This window comes from Biomphalaria glabrata, chromosome 11, assembly GCF_947242115.1.
Source record: "Biomphalaria glabrata chromosome 11, xgBioGlab47.1, whole genome shotgun sequence".
In the NCBI taxonomy this organism is placed as follows: domain Eukaryota; kingdom Metazoa; phylum Mollusca; class Gastropoda; family Planorbidae; genus Biomphalaria; species Biomphalaria glabrata.
Window position 1 is genome coordinate 30,823,746 of NC_074721.1, and position 22,268 is coordinate 30,846,013.

General features: G+C 33.5%; 1 protein-coding gene across 2 annotated transcripts; it reads right to left on the reverse strand.

Annotated features, from left to right (window-relative positions):
• Positions 1–669: 669 nt before the first annotated feature.
• LOC106069523 (coatomer subunit alpha-like) lies at positions 670–21,296 on the reverse strand. 2 transcript variants are annotated; one of them, XM_056005025.1, is made up of 32 exons: positions 21,074–21,296; positions 13,808–13,921; positions 13,501–13,574; positions 13,179–13,259; positions 12,969–13,045; positions 12,588–12,697; positions 12,031–12,246; positions 11,801–11,936; positions 11,524–11,606; positions 11,279–11,429; positions 11,109–11,175; positions 10,618–10,693; positions 10,445–10,527; positions 9,732–9,871; positions 9,528–9,613; positions 9,182–9,320; positions 8,656–8,818; positions 8,343–8,489; positions 7,946–8,135; positions 7,721–7,816; positions 7,364–7,570; positions 6,372–6,473; positions 5,936–6,024; positions 5,754–5,831; positions 5,151–5,219; positions 4,925–5,061; positions 4,612–4,798; positions 4,331–4,441; positions 3,473–3,634; positions 1,663–1,775; positions 1,434–1,515; positions 670–1,196 (listed from the first exon to the last, which is right to left on the reverse strand). In XM_056005025.1, exons 1-32 carry the CDS (start codon positions 21,111–21,113, stop codon positions 1,137–1,139), a joined length of 3,666 nt encoding a protein of 1,221 aa, XP_055861000.1. In that variant the 5' UTR covers positions 21,114–21,296; the 3' UTR covers positions 670–1,136. The 2 variants fall into 2 exon arrangements, with proteins under 2 accessions (XP_055861000.1, XP_055860999.1); XM_056005024.1 differs by having other exon boundaries at positions 10,618–10,696.
• Between the last annotated feature and the right edge of the window lie 972 nt (positions 21,297–22,268).

Genomic DNA, 22,268 nt, shown 5'->3' on the forward strand with positions numbered 1-22,268 from the left:
AACTATTATGTATAGCTTTTATAAACAAACTTTGTGAAGAGCTATGCATAGTTTCCAGCAAAATTAATGAAGACATTAGAACTATGAGATGAAGTTACAGTTTAGGTTACGAATTAATCTGTAACACATTCTATAGTTGGTCATCATCTGTCATAGGTTTGTTAAGGTTAGAAGTTCTAGAAAGTTGTCACTGTTTAGATCTTCGTAATAGAGAAGAAATTACAATATTATTATTTTGTGAGTGGGTGTGGTGGCCGAGTGGTAAAGTGCCTTGCTTCCAAACTCAGGACCTCTGGTTCAAAGGCTGGTATTTTAAATTCCAGGATTTTTATGACGCCCCTGAATCCACCCAACTCTAATGGGTACCTGAAATTAGCTGAGGCAAGATAAGACTGTTGGTTGTACACTGTACAGACCACATGACATCCTCATTGATCATTGGCTATAGAAACAGATAGATCGCGAGGGGGACTTTACTTTGAAATATCAAATAAAATGTGCACTTCAAGTTGACATGGAACACATTGCTGTTTCTGTCCCATTGTGAATCTTTAAGGCATATCCTAAAGATGTTTTAAAACAATGCCATATCTCTGCACCTTTTCCTTGTCTTACATTGAAATCAACATTAATACAAAGTGACTATAAAAACACAATACATACAAAAAGTTTAATTGTTATACACATTTATTTATCAATAGCTAATCAAAACAAAAAGTTTAGAAAGTCTCTAAAAATACAATGAAGAAAAAATTCATTGTCAGTTTCTAATGAGTACAACAAAGTAGTAAGCCCTCCCCCTCCAAATAATTTAAAAAACAACAGCATGGTTACAATGTCAGAAAAAAAAAGATTTCCCCTAAATGAATAAGTTCAAATATATTTTCACACCATGAAAGGACATGTTGACATATTCTTATCAAAAGTATACACAAAATTAAAGTAAACCAATGGAACAGTAGAATGTCACAGAAATAAAATGCATTTCCCTAAGTCCTAACCAATGTTTCTAATAGCACAAGGCTGGGGACACCAAGTGTCCTGGTACATAGTTTGTAACAATGCAAGTATCACAAGTAATAGTCAAAGTGAAAACAAAACTAGTGTCCCAATATCCAAGTATGTATTTGTTCTATTTAGCGGAACTGAATTGGGCTTATACGTAGTCCTATGCAGTCTTTTCCTATTTCTGTAGCCTGAAAGTGACAAAAAAAAAACATGCATTGTAGTTATGTTACATTTTTATCAAGCTAATATTGAACTACACCAGCTGTATAAAGATTATATAAAGAGTTTTGAATAGGAGGCATAGCAGGAAAAAAAGACAGGAACAAAGAATGAAAATCTAGCATTATATACATCTATAAGTTAGGCTACTGGAATAATGTCACGTTTTCTAGTGCTGTTGTAGTACATCTTTCCTTTGAACTTACTTTGGTGACTCTACACACTTGACCTTTGAACTCTGGAAGGTAACATGCTCCACTCAATGGACATTTCACAACTGGCTTTCCTCTACAAGAGTTAAAAAAAGATATCACAGAGTTGTGTTTAAAAAAACAACTCTTCTTGATCTACCAAATAAACTATTAATGACAGTAAAGATTATTTTATCCAGCAGTATAGCAGACTAAAATTAGACAACCATACTTCAAAACTTACCTATAGATTGGAACATAGGAGGCTGCACAAATGTCAAATGGATTATGTTGGTCATATTTCAATTCATGTTCATCTGTTGGTGTCTTTTCACAGGCCACTAAAATTTTTCGAGTCTATAAAAAGACAATTAAAACAAAACAAGTTAAAACCATTTCTATGTTTTAGTTGAACCACATCTTCAGTGACAACTTTTGTTTACAATGATGTATCTGGCTTAAGTTTTATAACAAGAAAATATTTTTAAAATACTTTTTAATTAAACGTACTTGTATCAATTATTTTGGATCAGTCATGTAATTAAATTTGTAACAATAGTAATAATAATAATAATAGTCATTATTCATAACAATTGTCTAAAAAATTGTGCATTGCATCAAACAAAACATTATAATTATAGAAAACCAAAATATACATTCACACCAGACTCTCTCATAATTTACATGCGAAAAATTTATATCAGTTTAACTTTATTAATAATTTGATTGCCAGTGGGACAAAAAGGGAGTTTTTGTGTCTGTCTTTGCTGTCGGTGTCTAGTATCTCTTTTGTGACAGTAAAATCACAAAATCCTGACCCAAAGGGGGATTTTTTATTTCTAGAATCTTTTTAGCTTTCTTATGAACAGATCTAGACTAGCAATAAAAAAAACATTTATAAAAATTTTTAAAAAGGGTGAACGACTTGAATTTGAACTCAGGGCTCAAGCCTTCTAAGGCTTCTCAAGCCAACACAGTAACCACTCTACTAGTAGAGAGCTTATGTGTCACGTGTTTATTACGTTTATTTAACTGGCAGATCTTGATACTATAAACTTGTGACATATGTGGGTTCGGAGGTGCCTTGATTATAGTTCAAACACTTTAACAAGTAATGAAGTAACAAAGTGCTGATATGTTTTCTTTAGTTTTAATTATTTAAAACTTGAACTTGAAACAATAAATGTATGTACAAAGATATATATAACAGATACAGGATTCAGTGAAATGTTCAATAAAATGAGTAAATATTTACTTTAAAAACTAGCGACTACTAAGTCTAACTTTCTAGCGCTCTCTCTTCTCAAGCTAACACTCCGCCTTTTATATCTTTCTTTAGGATAAAGAACAGTGACAATTCAATACCCATCCTTGACTCATTGACCCGTTTACATTTAATTTTCCTTTTGATTGTTAATTATGTTTCCCTGCCGTAGCCTTGAACTAAGCTTTAATCGGCGTCTTTATGGCATTAAAGCGTGAGTGCGCTGACCTGATTTTAGATAGGTACAATGTCCTCATTTTGTGAACAATGAGGTGTCACTAGGAACTGTGTTTGTAATTTAAGCTATGTTAATTTTGTTTCCCTGCTGTAGTCTTGAGCTAAGATTTAATCGGCGTCTTTATGGCATTTAAGCTTGGGTACGCTGACCTGATTTGAGATAGGTACAATGTCCTCATTTTCTAAACAACAAGGTGTCACTAGGGACGTGACATATGAACATGGAAGATAGTATAGTTATCTATTGTTTCTATAGTCTGATCCTATTTTTCAGGTGTTTGTATTCACTAAGACTCAGTCAACAATTTATATTCTGCTTATACCAACACCTGTCTATTACAATTTCTTTCCCTTGTTCAAGATACCAAACAAAATAATTTATTACCAATAGTTAAATTAACTAATTGGTAAAATTTTTTCATTGATTCTTGTGTAAAAGTAAAAGAAATGATTGTGCAAAATTTTAGCTTGATCTGAGATAGGGTGTGGGAGAAATGTGTACAAACTTTTTACCAGACAGAGTTTTGTAAAAATGAGTTTGATATTTCACTACCTGCTGTGCAATGTCAGGCTTGGGTCCCAGCTCCAGCAGACGACGAGCAAAGGATGCTGCAGTTTTGTAATTTTTCAATTTGAAGAAGAGATTGAGAGCAGTTCTTAAAGTCAGAATGAGGTGGATTGGTTGAAGGTTGCAGTGTGTGAAGTAGGCAGCCATCTGCAACAAGAAAATTTCTTAAAAATTAAACATAATGTTTCACACTCTATAGTCAAACTGGATTTAAAAAATGTGATTGATGCTTGTTTACAAATAATTTAAAATTATGATAAAATAATTTTCACAAAGTCCTTTGTCTCTAACAATAAAGTAAATAAGCCTAATAAATCATCAATTCTTAAAAGGCAAGAAAAGAACAATCTATCAAGAGAGCTAATAATCATACAAAAAATTAATCTGATAAAAAAAAGTGCTAACAATCATTCACATTAAGTTATTTGCTACAATTAGGACCAAAAACAAATCCTGATTTGGATGTCCCAAAAAAAAAAAAAGGGTGATGGTATCTCAAGAATAACTTGTTACAAGAATGTGTGCCATCTATTCATTAATAATAACAGCCTCAATGGCTGAACTTTATAAGTCATGTTCTGTGAATGCAAGAACTAATCCTAACCCAATATTGCTGTCCAACCAAAAAAACTAAAAATGGCAAAAATAGAGAAAAAAACAACAACACACATACACCTGGAATGCAATGTGTAGAGTTGCAGTTGATTGGTACTAGAAAAAAGTGTTGAATGTCAAGAGACCACTGTGTGGCTTACTATTCACTGACTCTTGAAGACATGAAGAGAAATAGCCAAGTGTTGTTTTTTTTTTATTATCATTATTATTTAAATTCACCAATGTTACCTCACATAATCTCTTCTGTTCTTCTAGAGTAGATTTGGGCATTTCTTTTCGTACATTCTCCATACTTAGACCTACAATGTACTCTCTGCAGATCTCAATGAGCTGCTGGGCCTGGATATTAATAAAGGGAAACATTTGTAGTACAAGTATACCACAAATTAATGAAAACAAATAATTGTTCTAATGTAAATAAAAAAAAAAATTTAATGAATTTTTTTTCTTAGTCTGTATTTATAATTTGTATTCAAAACAAAGGAGCTAAAAAAACAAACATTCAGTACCTCAGCAATTTCTTGTTTAGAATCAACAACTAATAATGGAACACTTAGCAAAATGGATCTAAATTTGTCAATGGCATCAGCAAATTTTCCAGCTGTTGTCAACTGATAAGCTGTCTGTAACTGTTGTACCAGTGCAGCTAGTTTGAGACCAACTGCAGGTACACCACTTTTAGGACCTGCATCTTTCCTACATACAAAGATTGCATAGAATCATGATCAATATTTGCAGTAAACAATTAAAATGAAATGCTTTTAGAAATGATGTTTAAAAAAATTGAGTCTTGTAAGTGGTTCTTAATTTACTATTATTTACCAGTTCCTGTGAGGGTATCCAAAGAGAGGGGGAATTGAAGGCAGACCAACATAACAAGTTCTAGCTCGACTGTAAGTTAGTAAAAACAGTTGCTTGTAGCCATCAAACTGGACAACTCCTATCTGGTCATGGAGTAGCTGAAGAAAGAAACAAGTTATACATACATCAACTAGGCAGTTTCTAGAGAAAAATGGCACACCTAAAGCAACACAAAAACTAAACTTACTCTCATGGCTGTCTCAAAGGATCCTGCAAGTACATGATCCACAGGCAACTGGGAGTTATTACACCAGACCTGGTTATAAAACAACAGTAGCGTGTATTAATTTTTATTGCTTTATTCTAAGTACGAGTCAATTATACAACCTTTATGTTTATTTTTCCTAAGATCACAAGTAAAATAATTAAGAGCAAAGAAAATGAGAAGAGAAGCATTTTGTTATCAGCTTAGGGGCAAACTTGCTTTAACTGACATAGAAAAGAGCACTTGGCTGCAGACAGTTTCAGAACAAGACACAGTTGAAGCCAAAAGAAAATCTTCTGATGAAAGCAGATGTAGATGGCGAAAAGAAAATTCAAATTGACCACCGGAGGAAAATGGTTATGTCTGTGCTGGATAAGGCAAAATATGAAGGTCGCAGCTTGCGTTGCATGGCCACAGGATAAAATGCATTGCTATTTAATGTCCGGACTTGAAAACAAGACTTATAATAATTAAACAAATAAGAAAAAATATATTTAATCTTGCTGTAGAAATGATAAAACTTTGGTAATTTTAAAAGAATGTAGAATTAGTGACTTTTCAATGGCAAACACCCATGCTCCTGACCTGTGACTGACTGGTTCCTTTACTTGGTGGGACAAAGTAACCTTCTTCACCAGCACCTGTTGCTGCAGTGCTCATATCCTGCAAGAAATAGTTTGGTGTAGTCAAGTAATAACAAACACTTGGTGGCTTTTTTGTATAAAAACTAGAAGAGAGTAAAATCAAGTAAATGAATAAAAATGTACTATGTCTGCTGGGAGTTCCAAATCTTCAACATCCCATCCTCCTTCTTCTGCAGTGCCTTCTTCATCCAGGCCTTCAGCAAATCCACCTTCTGAAAAAAAAAAAAGTTGCTCTGCCTTAACTGCATGGAACCGTAAGAAAGCCTGCCTATTCTAAATTGCAGGAAAACAAAATCAATATCAAAGTGCTGACTTATGGAAAATAAAAATATGCCAGAACTCAGCCAATAGTTTACATCTTTAAAAGGAATTGTAAGTTAACACACTGATACATGTGGCATATAAATATTATATTTTTGTACACAAATCTGTAATTATACAATTAAAATATCAGTACTAGTAGTGCAGAGTTAAATACACTTTTCAAACCTCTACAGAATGTCTGTACATGTTGAAGAAAAAAACATATTCTATACAGAATGGATTAAAATTGAAATACCTTCATCTATAACTAGTGCCTCCACATCATCACCCCATCCACCACCAGCTCCAGCATCATCATCGTGTAGGATGGCCGCTGCCATGACAGACTGTTTTCCTCCTAACAAATATTAAATATTAGATGAAAACCACAAGAAATTTCTCTATGAGTGATACAGACGTGCATACCTAAAAAAGTCAAATATGTATTTTGGCACCAGAATGTGTAACACTTGCGCAATCGACTATTATATCAAATATAATACTGTGTGTGTATGTGTATATAGGTATATATACAGTATATAGATATAATATATATATATGGATAGATAGACATATAATTTAAATCAAATATGTGAAACTGTCACTAGTAAATTTAGAATCCTAAAATTTCTAAATATAGATCTAAAATCTAGATCTAGTAGTTGTAGAGCTCTAGTTCCTTTAGAGACTAGATCTACCTAACTACTAACTAATACTACATTAATTTATATTAATTTCTATTAGACAGTATATAACATACTCTATTAATAGAGATCGAGATACCAGACCAGAAAAGACAAGTAAATCTAGATCTAGTCATTGCACTTTTTTCTACATTGATTAGATCTAGTCTAGATAGATCTACATCTAGAACCTAAATTAGGCTAAATCTAAGATCATTAAGCTAGGTCTAGATCTAGACTTAGAATTTAGTTCTGAAGTGAGTCAGCTGAGTGTTACCGGTCACGTGGATGCTGCTGGATCCGCTACAAGATCTAGAATGTAGATCTAGAGTATTGAATCTGAGACAGTAGATAGATCTACTGTATAATAAATAATAAGAGGTCTATGTAGATTTAGACGTCTAGCTAAAATACTGTGTTTTTAATCAATAGCGCTTTGATATTTTTGATTAAAATGAATACAGGAATCAGGTCATTTTTGGGAGATTTTGCGTAACGGTAGGCAGGTCTGGTGATATCTTACAAAACAAACTTTTGATAAACTAAAACAACTATCAGTGTTCACCTCGACTCATTGCTCCTTCAAAGAATCCCTTTGAGCCAGCTAGCAGTGGCCAGTTAGATTCTTGCTGAGTAATGGGTACAGGGGGCTGAAGCAGTGAGGCATGAGGGTAGAGGTCAGGAACTCTCTCTCCTTCTCCAAACCCAGATTTGAGTTCTTCTGCCTCCTCTTGCAAACCATGTGTAGCAGCAGTCAGGTAAGCCAGAGACTCTACAATGTTAAAAAAAAACAACACAAAGCAGTTACGACCTATCTATGTGCTGGGAATTCAACTGGGATATGAAACATTTTACATACAGTCTTGACCATTTTATCTGCTATTAAACTGAACTGAGAGATTAACCATATTACACAACTCACTCTGTCCACAAGTTTTCAGAATCTTGACTCTCTCAGCAACATCCCCAAGCAAAAGAGCATTTTGATAATGACCACTGGTATCTTTGCGAATTTCAGCTATGAAAGGAGAAATATCAGGTTCAATATTGTCTCAAAAACTTCTACAAAATTTATATATATATATATATCATAAAGAACAATAATGAAAAAAATAAAGTTAAATACAAACTAGATTAAGTCACTGACCTATCTTCATCATTTTTCTCAACTTGTCCAAGTTGCCAGTGATCAGGTATAAAAAGGACAGCTTGTCAAAATTTTTTGTCTTTTGGTAAGCCATCTCCACAATCTGGTGGTTGCCCTGCAATAAAGCAGCTTCTCCTAGTTTCTCCCAACATGCAGCATCATCCAAAGCTTTAGCAGCCTCCAGGGCAATCTGTTGTAGTTCATAGTTTACAAAGTAATTATAGAGCTAATGTTATATTTTATACTTATATTTTACTGAGGTTTTAGTGAAATGCATAATGTAGAATGCTATGCTAGTGTGTAACATTTTGAAAAGCAAAGCCTTAATTTGAAGCCCTTAGAGTTGAAAACACCAATAAGCATACAGAAAAGATGTAAAGCCTACTAGAAAGATTACCTCAATATTACCACACTCAAGAGCCAGTCCAAATCTAGTTTTCTCATCCTTGACAAAATGTAATGCCACCTCAGGATAACCTTTCTTTTGTAAATAAGAGATGATAGACTGGCCAACCAGTTTAGCATTTCTAACCATGTGAAGGACCTGAGAAGAAAACAAAATTTCAAAATAACTGAATCAAACATTCAAGTGTGTTAAATTGAACTATCCTTTCTTTACAAAGTGAGCTACCAGAATAAAACAATTTGCTTATTTTAAAGTTAATAATAATAATAATATGTTTCAAATAACAAAGAATCTTAAGTCTTACCTCCTCATATTTTCTGTTGACCAAAGCTAATTTGAATTTGAACTCTGTTGGGTCAATACTCAGCACCCTTGGTCTGCACTCTCTGTCCAAACAGTAAACTGAGTTGCCTTTGATCCTTGTGATGTATATAGGTAGATCCAATGTTCGAATAATTCCATGGTCACTGTATTATAGAAATGGCAAATGAGCACATTACATCCTAGTAAAATAATATAGAGGTATGTGACCAATCATCTTTGCATTCCTTTTTAAAATTTAAATATATGTTTCTTAGAGTAAGTGGCTAAATGGCTTACTAAGTAATGGTAACTTTTAAAAGAGAAAACTAAAAAGCACATTATCAAAGCAAACTTAGTTAACAGATTTCAATAGTTTCAACTAAGCATGATGAGCTTTATTAGGCTGAAACAAGTTTGAATAAAAAAAATTAATGAAATACAATCTTTTGATAGATAGGAAAAATCAATAAAAATATTTTAATTTTTTTTTACTTCTTCTAATTTGAACAACTATGAAAATAACTAACCCATTGGTCAGTGCATATTTGATATGATTGGATGTTGTATAGACAAAGACACCACTTTCATCCCAGGAGCCAGACTTGATTCTAATGTTTTCATGGATGGTGCACAAGTTTTCTAGCTTTCTGTTGCAGATGGAGATGACTAGATAGAGAAACAAACAAGACAAATGTATTGATTTACCAAAGTCAAATTATACAACTAGTTAATGAAAGATTTGACACAAACTTGGGTAAAATAAACAGCTATTGAAAGATGCAATGCAACATTTGAAATGGATATTGTATGTTTTGTTCTTTTTATAATGAAAAGTAGTCCAGTTAACTGCAATCCAATTCTGTTCTAACTTACTGTGTTTACTGATCAGAGCCACTAAAGACATATCATTTGACCATATGACAAACTTGACTTTGGAGATTTTCACAGAAGTAAGAGTTCTGATGGAGATTCAATTAATTAGTAAAACATTAACATTCTCATGGAAATCAAGGTTTCAAGCTAACGTCTATCTAACAATGTTTTGTAAGTATTTCACTTACTGTTATCAAAACTAACCTCTTCTGCTGGACATCAAACAAGGTGACAGTGTCTGGTTCTTTCAATAACAGACAGCCTGTGCCAGCATAGAAAATGTCTTCACAGTTGGGAGCCTGAACTTTCTTAGTGATCTCATTCTTCAAGTTTTTAATGATGATCTATACAAGAAATTACAGACAGAATTAATATGCTATGACCTGAACCTTATACTTGAGCCTCATGATACTTAATTTTTAAGATTCCAGAAAAACATTAATACAATTCTGTCACCACACAGTTGATAGCCTATTTTGATTTATGAGTGTAATTCACAACTCATGTTTCTGAAGGTAAACACTTTTAACTTTGAGCTTTCCAGTTACTCGATGGCAGTCAGTAATAGCAGTCAATAAAACACAGTCAGTATAAGTAATAGTAGAAACCAGTTATTGTAAGCAGTTATTGTAAGCTATAGTTATTATTCAGTAGTTGATTCAGTTATTACTACATTTGCCAAGTATTTCTATAAAGGATTATTACAGATTATTCTTGGATTGTGTATCATATTTCCTATGTGGTGTTATTGTATATATTCAATATATTATTTGTTTCTGCCATATAAGGAGCTATTTCCTTATTTATGAGAGATGTGTGAACGTGCAAGTATTCATACTGACAATGCCTACACTATATCATTATAATATGAACCCAATGACCATCTAAGATATCATGGTGACAAATTCTTTACTTACTGAATGAGTTCTGTCCAAAACAGCAAATCTATTTCTAGCAACCCAAACAGCAGTTAAACCCGATGACCTTTTCCCTTCAGGGGCTGTTGATGGAAATAATACAATGACTTATGGTACTATCCAAAAGTTTACCCACTTTAAATTACCATTAACAAAAACAAGTCAAAGTTTACCATCTGGGTTTGATGAATCAGAGTCTTTGGGCACAATATAAAGATCATATGTACTGTTTTCAGCATTAGAAGAGCACTTCTGAAATAAAGAATACCATACGAGTACAAGGAATAATTACACACACAAGCACCACACACACAGATAAAATGACAAACAGCAAAAGGCCACCCATTTAAGTATTTTTAGAGTTTTGATCTAGGTTTAAATATGCATTAGGTCTATAATGACTATAAATAATTAAATATGCATTAGGTCTATGATGACTGTAAATAATTAAATATGCATTAGGTGGATGATGACTATAAATAATTAAATATGCAATAGGTCTATGCTGACTAGAAATAACACAGACAACCAAAGATACATCACAGCAACATAACTCAAAGTTGTGGACAACTAAGAAAGCTGTGAAAAAGCTAGAGAGAGCAACCTTTTAGTCATCATAGAGAGAAAGAAAGTACAAACTAAATGCACTCTACAAACCACTCACAGTGCACAATAAAATGGCATTCTCAGCAGGGTTGTAAGACATAGAGTAGATGGGCGCTCTTGAGCCACTGGGGAAAAAAGTTGAAACATTTGAGTGCAGGCCAATATTCTGATGCTCTATATCAATAAGCTTTATCTCTAAATATAATGTAATGGCACAATGTCACCTACCCTCTGAGCTGCATGACAGCAACATCTTTTGATGTGGTGAAATCCAGTTTTCTCAAATATTTCTCTTTGACATAGTACAGGATATTGTTGTGAACAGCAAATGGTGGACGCTCTCTTTCCAATTTGAATATAATCATACCACCATCATGACCTACATAGAAAAAACAAACAACAAAAGTTACACAAGATGAAAAAAAAAAAAAAAGAAGAGGCTCAAGATAAAGAGAAAATAATTGTTCTCTCACCTGCTGCGAAGAGGTTGAGAGTGGAATGAGCTGCCATAACCCAGAATCTATCATGTTCTCTTCTAAATGTTTGAACTCCAGTTCTGTAATCAAGAAAAGCAAAATAACTGATAACATACAATAAAGCAAAAGTCATATAAGAAAAAAAAAAGAAAAATAAATGTCTTATATTTGAAATGCTTAACCATGATAAGTAGGTAAAATGTATCCCTCCAATAGGCAAATAAGATAAAACACAAACACAGTGGCACGATACTGAATGTGTGATAGAACCAACCTTTTGCTCATGTCCCAGACTCTGATACTTTTGTCTTCTGAATTACTGAGTATTAACTCCTGACGAGGATGAAACAGACAACATGATACATTGTTGTAGTGACCTCTGCAGGTGTCTACCTCCCAGGCTTTAGACTCTATAGTCAAATAAACAAAATAACATTTCATATTACATGGTATACAGATAAAAGGAAAACTAAATCTAATTTTCTAGATGCAGTCTGATCCTACCGTTCATTCTCCACATCTTGATTTGCCTGTCATCAGCACCAGAAACAATCAGGGGCAGAGTGGGGTGAAATGCTGCCCAATTGACGCCTCTGTCATGACCTTCCAAGACATGTTTAACAATAGCATCAGATGTACCAAAGAGGTCAGTCTGGCCGGGATTTCGTAGTCTGTCTTCAATACCACCAGGTCCTGGGGCCACATTTTTCTTTCTTAAGCCTGCAATGTACTTTTTTTATTAAATTAAGCAGCACAAAGCTTAACAAAAATGTGTAAATTATGATTTTTTTTTACTCTAGTCTGATTGTGCTTTTTTATTGTTACAAAAACTAAAATAATTAATCCCCAAAGATTCCGCTTCAAATCTGAAAGATTAAAAAAAAAGCAAAATCACAACATTACTAAGCTCTTATTAATGTTCCCCCTTATTTACGCCTTGTTTTTCTCTAATTTTGGTGTAACATAGATCTGGATCAAATTATTTGATGTGTCAAGTACTAAAGGTTAGGAAGAAATAAATTATGAAAAGATGTGAATTAAAAAAAAATATATATATTTACCAGAGATATCCCAAACTCTGACAGTCTGATCCAAAGAGGCTGAGACCACCATGTCCTCAGAAGGATGAAACTGGGCGCACATAACATAATGGCTGTGTCCAGTCAACACACTAAACAGAAATAAAAAGGAAACTTTTATATGAATTCTTGTTAACTGAAAGAATCAAAATTATTTCTTCACAACTTCAAATTCTTAATGCAGGTCAAGTTACTTTCTTCAGCCAAGGTATCTGAATGAGGTAAACACCTAATTTTAAACTTCCCTTTGGAAAAATAGGAACGGAACTATGTAAATTCAAAACATGTGGAGACACAATAGCAAGTTGAAAGTTAGTTGAAAATCATACATAAATATAGAATCATTATGAGATATTTACAGACCTTATACATGTACGAGACTGCCAGTTCCAAATTCTAATTGTCTGGTCATCAGACGCACTCAAAATCCAAGGATATTCCTGTTTACAGTTAAATAAAAAAAAATAGCAGTGTAAAATGTCTTTTCTCTTACACACACAGATGCAAGATATATGTTTGTATAATTATCTAATACCTGATTTACCATCCAACAAGAAATAAACTACAACTTACATGGTGAAAAAATGTTGTGCGAATGTAGTCCAGGTGACCTAATAATGTAAAGAGACATCGTCTTTGCTTATAATTCCAAACCTTCACAACAAAGAAAAAAAAAAGCAATGAGTTAACGTAAATTCTTCAATTCTTTTTACAAAAATGTCAGACAGATCAGGTTAATTTTTACATATAATACATTACTAAATTAATAAAATAATTTAACAATTCCTAAATTATTTTACCTTTTGAAGACGACAAAAATACAATTTATAAGACTAAGACTTTCCTAAACATACATTCTATTTATTATGATTGTACTTCTTAATTCAGTCAGTACCTTAATCTTGTAGTCATCACCACCTGATACAAACAGGGGTTGTTGTTGGTGAAAGTTGATGCCACGCACAGGACCTGTAAAAATATCATTAATATATCATATCTGTATCATGCAGAAGGAAAAACCATGTCAAAATAGTATTGGCATCATGTTAATTTTATAAATTATGTAAACAAAAATGTATTTTACTACCAAAGCTTTTTTACTGGGATCAAAAAATCAGTTAATGTTAATTTACCAACTAAGGAAATTCAAATAAAACTTTCTAGAGAATCAAACAACACATAATGTAGTCTACAAGCCTTACCATCATGCTCATCAAACTTGTCAATCAGTGTGCACATACGATAGTCCCAGAGCTGGATGACACCGTTGTGGAGAGAGGCTAACACCCAGGGTCTTTTAGGGTGAAATGTCAGCCCTGCAAGCAAAATAATTTAATAAATATACAAATACCAGTCAGCGGTTTTTATTTAAATTTAATCTTTTTCCATGTCCATTTGTGTCTATAATATACATATAGATCTCATACATTTAACTATGATCCAAGTTGTTATGTTTAGCTTTAGATGTACATAAAAGTGATTATTTATAATGCTAAAAACTTGTTTACTTATTCAGTTAAGATATATAAGTAGATTAATATCTATACAATATCTTCTATCTATATGTACATAAATATATTAATTATATAAATATGTAGATACATAATAATATAGATCTATAGTCAGGGGTGTAGCTAGGAATTTTCCATCATTTGGGGGCCCAGGGGGCTTGACCTCTTTGAGTGCTCCTGCATTTTACATAATATTTAATGTAAAAACACTCATTTGGGGGCCTGGGGGATTTTCAAATTCTCCCCCCACCCTAGCTACACCACTGTCTAAAGTCCAGTTACTATTATAAGTTTAGTCTAGTCTAGAAACTACTCAAATTCAAAACTAGTCTTAGGTCTTAAAGACAAGTTGGTAGATTAGATCTAAAATCTATATAGATCTAATTATTTTATACTAAATAATAAAGAAATGTAATGAGTATAGATCTAGAATCAAGATTCAAGATATAGATCTATATCTCTATTCAGAGTCTATTCATTAGTGGTCATTGGTGACTAGTCTATAATTATGTATAGGTCTAGAAATCTAGTCTTTGTTACATTTATAAAATGTGTATTTATGTTTATGTATGTTGTGTGTGTGTTTTGTTTTCTTGTAGTCTCCCTTGTTCTACTAGTCTAATGTGTTCATGTTTTTCTCTTATTGACACTTAAGTATGTTATTGTATTAGTATTAGAGACTAATAGAGTCTCCTGTTAGATTTTTCACTTTCTTGTCATGTCAATAAAATGGAGTTGTAACTTAAACAGCAGTGTTGTTATTACACCATAAATGATAATATAACAGTCTTATAAAAGTCTTATACTTATAGTCATATAATTGATATAAAATTTAAACCATGCCAAGTGTCAGTGAAATGATTCAGAAAGTGAAAAAGTTGAATGAAAGTGTCACAACTCAACTTCCACTCAACACACACTGTGACAGGCCAATATTACTAAATAAAGTAACAACCTAAACTTAAAACTTAATAAAACTGGCTAAACAAAGTTAATCTACAAGTAGATCTAGAGTAACTTACATCTATCGAACACCTAATTCATTGTTTTATGTAAACATAATTGTTTATTGTATTTTTTAAAATTCTCCTTTATTTCGATGATTATAAAGAAACTAGTCCATTCTTATTGTGCATCGTCCATTTCTTTATAGTTAAGTTATAATTAGTTTCATTTTCACCCGAGGATCATTTTTTTACTTATATTCAAAGTGCATTGGTAATATTGGTATAAAAATTTCACATTTTTTGAACTCTTGGGAAGAGTGGAGTGAGTCTCGGGTTAAGGGGATTTTTTAATGCTTATGATGCTTCAGCTAAAAAAAACTATATAATACGCTTCTAATTAGGCTGAGAAATATTTACAACTATTTATTTGAAAGTGTCCTTTGTTACCTAAACATGAAAATTGAGGTTTAAAAAGGGGGTGTTCGATAATAGCAGTTTTTATATAAGCAATCTCAGCTTCGTAAGATATCGAACACCATTTTAATGTTAAAAATAAACATCAAAGGGATATAACCCAAAGAAGACAAAATATTTAAATTATATATTTTTTAATTGTTATTTTTAAAATAATGTAATGCAAAGTACAGATATAAATTAATCATATGTTACAATTTGTATCAGCTATTTGTGGTTTACCGTAAATGTGCTATATAGATATTTTTTTAAGTAAATAGATTTACATCGATATGCACTAATTGTACCCATTTTAAAAGCTTGATTTTATGACACATATATTATAGCTTGATGCTAATAGCATCTATGCGAAACCACCGTCAGGAACAGAGTGGAATGTATTCTGAGTATTCAGTTGTTTCTTTTTCAGATGCCCCATTCTATTAACTTCTGAATTATGTGTTATAAACCAATACGTAGCGCATGTGCTTGATGTGAAGAGATATTAATAAAACGAAAGGGCAAAGGGGGAGGTATAGAATGCAGATATGGTATTTTGAAATAAAAATGTCTTGGGCAGGTAAAAAAAAAAAAAAAGGTCGGGGGGTGGGGGAGAGAAACAGTCAAGACACTGTATCCAGAGATCATCAATAATTGATCGACCATTAGAATGTGACGTCAGCCTCAAATACAAGAGTCAGTTGTGCTTCTCGATCTAGATGTGTGGCGCCGGGTCTATAAAATTATATATATATATATATATTTGCCATAAAGTATGATAAAGCCCATAATGCGCTACAAAGACACTCCTTTGAAACATCACAAATACACAAAATAATAACAATAACACATTTAACCACTCTCTTATTCTGCCTACACCCTCTTACCCGCGCTTCCACTCTCCAACATTCACACTTTTTCAGTGCAAAGTAACAACGTAAATATCAAGACTCAATCCAAACGCAGCCACCAGACTAACACACAACAAAAAAAAAAATGGTCAGTGATAGCGTAACACACAGGTGTAAATGAGGCCATCAACACAGCCCCAAAACACTGTTCAAGTTGTAGTAAGAACAATGTTGAAGGGAAAGAGGGAGGAGCCATCAGTCGAGTACCTACGGTCAAGCCGCTAATTAGGTCACAAACACTAGGCATGATAGATACGTAGTATATATAGTTATGTTGTTTGTGTGTGTGTGTGACAAATACTAAGCGTGCTCTAAAATACGTTGTTTGTTTTTTTTTGGTCAACCAGGTGGTTTAGGGAGGGCGGATTTATCTACATCTATAGGTAACACAGCTTGCAAGCTACCATAGCTTTTCAGCACCCCCCCCCCTTCCCCGCCCAGATCGAAAAATATCTAGCACTGACTTTTGGACTGTTACATACACTGAGCGTGCTAGATCGGCGGCTAGTTACGTAGGGCCGCGTACCGTATGTTTTGTTTTTAGGTCAACCAAGTAAACTGTTGTGTCCTGCAATGACTTGGGGAGAGCGGGATTATCTATTGGCTACCAAAGCTTATTAGGCTCTCCCTCAAATAAATAATATCTGGATTTAATTTATGTATTTATGTCTCAAAATAGCTTAGACCTAAATAAGTACTACGGTAATGCGTTACTGGGCTTAGCACCGTCTGTTTCTAAGCAGAGCTGATCAGTGATAGATTCCTTCGATGTGGACCATTTGAAAATGACTAAAAATGTGTCTTTCTTGACATGGCGTAAAAAGAAAATGATATAAATAAAAAAAATATAGATTATAATAACACTTCTGAAACACCATACTTTTCACAAAATTTTAAGATTATAACACTTTTAAAACACCATACTTCTCGTGTGTTCGATAAGTTCTTAATATGTTTGATAAGATAAGATAAATGTAAAAAAGTGTTCGATAATTTAAGCTTTTGAAATCATCAACCTGACCCATTTTAACATCAAATATATAGTAAAGTGCGAAGTTCGAGCGCATTAAGCCCACTGGCAGCAATTTTCAAGTTTGGATTTTTATAGCACCGTAACGGTCTAACCTATGAAAAAACTGATGGTATCTCTGAATTCCTCATCCTTTTTTCTATAAAAATAGATTGGATTTAATGTATCACTAGGCTTAGTTAAAATTAAATACGAAGTCAAAGAGGTGTAGGGTAAGTATCGCCAAGCGTACTTTTCCTCGAGCAGATTTTTCCCCAGTTAGTAAGCTCGATCGGGTTGGTGGAAGGTTCGAGCAGATCAAAGAAAATATATCTAAAAACATGTTTTAATATTTAATTTTTACTATAAAGTTATTTTTTCTTTTTACTCCAGCGCAAGAACACTATCCATTGCACCATTTCCAACCCTCCACAACTTCAAATAGTCTCTTTGAGCTGATGAACCATCAGACTTAAAAATAGCCTTAATCCCATTACCCATTTCCTTCACTACCGGGTAGTAAAAAAGAATAATTCCACACCTCCTGAGTTTGACCTCACCATGAACTTAGCCTTTACAAGGAAAAGGAAATAGTATGTGTCGGAAGTAAAGAAAAAAGGTGCATGCGCAACCTCTTGTCAAATCGGGACTGCTCGAACTTCGCACTTTACTCTAAGTTTAACTATGAATAGTGATAGAATAAAACATGTCTACTTTTTAAGAAAAATGGATGAGGAGTTCACAGATACAATCAGTTTTTTTCTAGGTCTAATTTTTACGGAGATACACAAATTCAAACATAAAAAATGTCGGTGAATGAGCTTAACTTGTTCGATAAACGTAAGTTACTGTAGTACAAGTACTACAAGTAACAATGTACTACAAGTAACAAACTTTACAAAGTAGAGTAACTTACATCTATCGAACACCTTCGTTTTAAGGTACTTATCGAACACCCCATTGTATTTTTTAAAATTCTCCTTTATTTCGATGATTATAAAGAAACTAGTCCATTCTTATTGTGCATCGTCCATTTCTTGATAGTTAAGTTATAATTAGTTTCATTTTCACATGAGGATCATTTTTTTACTTATATTCAAAGTGCATTGGTAATATTGGTATAAAAATTTCACATTTTTTGAAGTCTTGGGAAGAGTGGAGTGAGTCTCGGGTTAAGGGTATTTTTTAATGCTAATGATGCTTCAGCTCAAAAAAACTATATAATACGCTTCTAATTAGGCTGAGAAATATTTACAACTATTTATTTGAAAGTGTCCTTTGTTACCTAAACATGAAAATTGAGGTTTAAAAAGGGGGTGTTCGATAATAGCAGTTTTTATATAAGCAATCTCAGCTTCGTAAGATATCGAACGCCATTTTAATGTTAAAAATAAACATCAAAGGGATATAACCCAAAGAAGACAAAATATTAAAATTATATATTTTTTAATTGTTATTTTTTTAAATAATGTAATGCAAAGTACAGATATAAATTAATCATATGTTACAATTTGTATCAGTTATTTGTGGTTTACCGTAAATGTGCTATATTTTTTTAAGTAAATAGATTTACATCGATATATGCACTAATTGTACCCATTTTAAAAGCTTGATTTTATGACACATATATTATAGCTAGATGCTAATAGTATCAGATACTCACGGCGGGGAGGAACACAGTGGAATGTATTCAGTTGTTGTTTCTTTTTCAGATGCCCCATTCTATTAACTTCTGAATTTGCCCCATTCTATTAACTTCTGAATTATGTGTTATAAACCAATACCTAGCGCATGTGCTTGATGTGAAGAGATATTAATAAAACGAAAGGGCAAAGGGGGAGGTATAGAATGCAGATATGGTATTTTGAAATAAAAATGTCTTGGGCAGGTAAAAAAAAAAAGGTCGGGGGGGGGGGGGAGAGAAACAGTCAAGACACTGTATCCAGAGATCATCAATAATTTATCGACCATTAGAATGTGACGTCAGCCTCAAATACATAGAGTCCGTTGTGCTTCTCGATCTAGACGTGTGGCGCCGGGTCTATAAAATTATTTATATATATAGATATATATATATATTAATGCGCTACAAAGACACTCCTTTGAAGCATCACAAATACACAAAAATAATAACAATAACGCATTTAACCACTCTCTTATTCTGCCTACACCCCCTTACCCGCGCTTCCACTCTCCAACATTCACACTTTTTCAGTGCAAAGTAACAACGTAAATTTCAAGACTCAATCCAAACGCAGCCACCAGACTAACACACAACAAAAAAAAAAATGGTCAGTGATAGCGTAAACCAGGCCATCAACACAGCCCCAAAACATTGTTCAAGTTGTAGTAAGAACAATGTTGAGGGGAAAGGGGGAGGAGCCATCAGTCGAGTACCTACGGTCAAGCCGCTAATTAGGTCACAAACACTAGGCATGATAGATACGTAGTATATATAGTTATGTTGTTTGTGTGTGTGTGTGACAAATACTAAGCGTGCTCTAAAATACGTTGTTTGTTTTTTTTTGGTCAACCAGGTGGTTTAGGGAGGGCGGATTTATCTACATCTATAGGTAACACAGCTTGCAAGCTACCATAGCTTTTCAGCATCCCCCCCCCTTCCCCGCCCAGATCGAAAAATATCTAGCACTGACTTTTAGGCTGTTACATACACTGAGCGTGCTAGATCGGCGGCTAGTTACGTAGGGCCGCGTACCGTATGTTTTGTTTTTAGGTCAACCAAGTAAACTGTTGTGTCCTGCAATGACTTGGGGAGGGCGGGATTATCTATTGGCTACCAAAGCTTATTAGGCTCTCCCTCAAATAAATAATATCTGGATTTAATTTATTAATGGCCTTATGTCTCAAAATAGCTTAGACCTAAATAAGTACTACGGTAATGCGTTACTGGGCTTAGCACCGTCAGTTTCTAAGCAGAGCTGATCAGTGATAGATTCCTTCGATGTGGACCATGTGAAAATGACTAAAAATCTGTCTTTCTTGACATGGCGTAAAAAGAAAATGATATAAATAAAAAAAATATAGATTATAACACTTTTGAAACACCATACTTTTCACAAAATTTTAGGATTATAACACTTTTAAAACACCATACTTCTCGTGTGTTCGATAAGTTCTTCATATGTTCGATAAGATAAGATAAAGCTAAAAAAGTGTTCGATAATTTAAGCTTTTGAAATCATCAACCTGACCCATTTTAACATCAAATATAAGTTTAACTATGAGTAGTAATAGAATAAAACATGTCTACTTTTTAAGAAAAATGGATGAGGAGTTCACAGATACAATCAGTTTTTTTCTAGGTCTAATTTTTACGGAGATACACAAATTCAAACATAAAAAATGTCGGCGAATGAGCTTAACTTGTTCGATAAACGTAAGTTACTATAGTGAAATTAGTGAAACAAACTCTTAAAGTCTACAGTCTACACACACTGTCACAGTAACATTGATGATTTGTCTTGACACAGACTCATCACAGGTAAGACTTGATTAAGAGAGTAAAAGTAAAGTTTACTACTCTAAAGTAAAGTAAAATTAAAAAGTAAATAAATTATAAAAGTAATGACTAAAAAGTCGAGTTCACAGTAATCACAGACGACACAGACTGACAGACCTTTGACTCTAGCTGACTTTGTTTCAAATTTAGTCAGCATTCTAATCCAGTAAATGTACAGCTATGATTGGGAGCTGTAAATGTAGAGCTACAATGTATATTTATCCAATAAAGTCTAGATCTAGATCTATATCTAGTTTTATGCGTAATCTACAATTGTTGTCACTGTCGCCACCATGAATCGGACAGTAGATCTATTATCCGGTATACACGTCAATGAACAGGAAGTACTAATCACGTGACCTTTTGTTGTTTGTGTAGAAACGAAATAATTGTTCATTTTAAATATTTTTAGATATAGATCTAGATCTAGACCTGGTCTCTGTTTGAGACATACAATCTAGATCTAGATTCTCTTAGATATCTATAGATCTAGTCTAGATTATAAACTGTATCTTTAAAAAAAAACTAACGTTTCATCATAATAAAATAACGATCTCGTCGACTACGTCATTGTATTAACATAACTATTTTTAAGTCTTTCAATTCATATTCAAATGTTCATCTTTATATCGAATCATTGTAATTGTATGATCTGTTAAATTTAGTCTTTTATCCAGCGGTCGATCAAACAAACAAAAAATGCAAACACTGCCAAAATTGTCTATAACTCACAGGCGAATCGGGGGGGGGGGGGGGGGCCCTCAGCCGACAACCCCCCCCCCCCCGGGCGGACGAATTTTAGTAAAGAAATCACACAATTAGTAGGCCCTATACGAATTTATTAGTTATGTTAATAATATATACTAATTATTTATATTTCAACCTATTTTTAGATTATTTCGCCCCCCTCCTCTAGTATATGTTGGCCGATTTGGTGGGATGGGGAGGTGGCGATGGCATCAATCCCGCACCCCCCCCCCCCAACCATAAACTTTCGAGTGAGGTCGAGGGGGCGGTCCAATTTATTTGTTGAAATCACAGCTTTTTAACGGGATCAATGGACCCCATTCACCAATCGTAAACAAACAACATTTAGCCACGTGATAATATTGATAAAACAATGACAGCCTTTATGGATTAGGCCTACATAATTTGTATAGAAGAGATATAGAGAATCACGTGGCTAAATGTTGTTTTTTTTACAATTGGTGAATGAGGTCCATTAAATATCTATATAATTAAAACTTGTTATTGATATTTTAACCGATCTTTATATATGTCGTTCCCCTGTTTGCCGATTGGGTGGGGTGGG

Coding starts and splice junctions, on each gene's coding strand:
- LOC106069523 (XM_056005024.1), bottom strand. CDS start 21,113: ATGCTGACTAAATTTGAAACAAAGTCAGCTAGAGTCAAAG. Junction 9,321..9,527: donor GGCTCTGATCAGTAAACACA/GTAAGTTAGAAC, acceptor TTCTCTATCTAG/TCATCTCCATCTGCAACAGA. Junction 3,635..4,330: donor AACAGAAGAGATTATGTGAG/GTAACATTGGTG, acceptor TTCTTGTTGCAG/ATGGCTGCCTACTTCACACA.